The 2,218-nt window shown below is 33.9% G+C and overlaps 1 protein-coding gene across 1 annotated transcript in view; it reads left to right on the forward strand.

Annotated features, from left to right (window-relative positions):
- Positions 1 to 2,218, forward strand: part of LOC111699514 (uncharacterized) — a gene marked incomplete in the record, with an annotated part of 28,378 nt that overhangs the window by 9,166 nt on the left and 16,994 nt on the right. The window contains 1 exon segment of the mRNA XM_023470201.1: positions 1,746 to 1,877. Within this exon segment, the coding sequence (XP_023325969.1) occupies positions 1,746 to 1,877 (132 nt within the window).

Below are 2,218 nucleotides of genomic sequence, written 5' to 3' on the forward strand. Positions count from 1 at the left end.
GGGGGGGTGTTGAAGTGTATACGAAACATGATCTGGAGACTATGAAAATGATAAACAAGAAGTAAATCTGTAAACTATACCGGGGGTAAACTCCCCTTCAAGCTATACACCAACTCAAAATATTGAATTCTAACAGTTTTGATGCCTCCAGAGGAACTGAACACTTGCCACAAACTGTAATTTTATAATCCTTGTATATTGGTAAACTAAAAACATAGATAGTCGTAAGTTTTAAATAAGGTTTGCTCCATCAGGTTGCAAAAAATAAAGCCTAGAGAAATTTAGTTTGTGAATAATAGGCATTTTCTTTGGGTTCGTCTACTCCCTGCACCCTCCCCCTTCCTTCCTTCCTAAACTGCACGGTGCACCATAAATGCAATTCTCAGAAGTGTTGAAGTTAAAACTTACCTCTATATATAAGATTAGATACGGAGGTGGGAAAAGGAAGTGAGCTTTGCACTTAAATATTTTTCCTCGATTTTACTAAATTTTAAAGGGAGTGTTCGCTAAAAAGAAAGGGAGTGTAAGGTGAATAATAAGTGGATGATGAGAGATGTTGTCTTCCTATAAACCCCTTTTTGTTTGGAACAGTTTTAAAAAGATAATCTTTAAAGAAAAGTGAAATAAAATTGCATTTACAATTTGATTTTGTTTCATCCCCTCTTTAAAAATGTTAGCGAGCCTAATTTTCAAATCCTAACGTCTAGTGTATATGATATAGCTGCGAGGCTTGGATTGGAATTCAATTTTCTGACTGTTTGGTCTACGGACCAGGCTTGTTTTGAGAAGTTATGTTTAGTGTTAATAAATCCAAAAATTGGCGAACATTATACCAAATGTTACTTATCATGTATTTTTTAAACTTTGGGTACATGTAATTTATCATTATATATAATACTAGCTTGGGAACCCAGCTTTGCATGGATTTTTCCACTCAAATCTTAAAACCAAGTTAAGAACACTCCCGTGGTTCTACCGAGTTCCCCAATCAAATTTTGAGGCGAATAGGTCCAGGGGTTCATGATCGGACATATGCAGACAGAAAAACAGAGATTACAACTTAATATATATATATGTAATATTGCTTTTGTACATTACAGTGTACATATGCAGACAGATAAACAGAGATTACAACTTAATATATATATATGTAATATTGCTTTTGTACATTACAGTGTACATATGCAGACAGATAAACAGAGATTACAACTTAATATATATATATATGTAATATTGCTTTTGTACATTACAGTGTACATATGCAGACAGATAAACAGAGATTACAACTTAATTTATATATATGTAATATTGCTTTTGTACATTATAGTGTACAGTATATAAGTTGTCTGCTTTACATTTATAGGGAGCAATGCACCTTTTTATTTTAGTGCTCCCTATGAACCTATATATATTGTTCATGTGCATTACTGCTTGCCATGTACCTATATATTGTACAGGGAGAGCTGCCTGGGTGTACTTATATACATGTTATTAAATTGAGCTGCTTGGTGTACTTATATATATTATTTATGTACAGAGAGCTGCCTGGGTGTACCTATATATATTATTTATGTACAGGGAGCTGCCTCGGTGTACCTATATATATTGTTTATGTACAGGGAGCTTCCTGGGTGTACCTATATATACATATGTTATTACATTGAGCTGCCTGGGTGAACTTATATATATTAATTATGTGCAGTGAGCTGCCTCGGTGTACCTATAAATATATATATTATGTACAGGGAGCTGCCTGGGTGTACCTGCTGCTTGGATCTGCTGGTCAGAGTGAGGGAGGATATACAGGAGAGGATAGAGTCTCTGCTAGCTCAGGGATAGCATCAGGAACATCTAGCCAACCATGGATGGAAGATCAGGTTAGGATAAATTCAAAGAAATGAAAGGACTGACCTATAATTTTCTAATTTTCTAATTTTCTAATTTTCTAATCTGAAATCGTTGCACCATGATGGACGGTGATAGACGGTGTAAACCTTTAATGAATAATTAATTGTTTAAAACATATTTAAGGATTTTACCATCAAAATGCAATGATATAGGGATTCATAAATAGAGTTTGAGGCGAGAATTTAGTTCTTTTTCCTGAGATAGTTGAAATGTTGAAAATGGTTTCCAATAGATTATTAATGATAAAATTTATAACATATAAACAAGGAGTGCTTAAATTAACATTTTTTACCAGTCGTCGTGTAGTGGG

The sequence above is a fragment of the Eurytemora carolleeae genome, unplaced genomic scaffold, assembly GCF_000591075.1.
Source record: "Eurytemora carolleeae unplaced genomic scaffold, Eaff_2.0 scaffold365, whole genome shotgun sequence".
Taxonomy (NCBI): Eukaryota; Metazoa; Arthropoda; class Copepoda; order Calanoida; family Temoridae; genus Eurytemora; species Eurytemora carolleeae.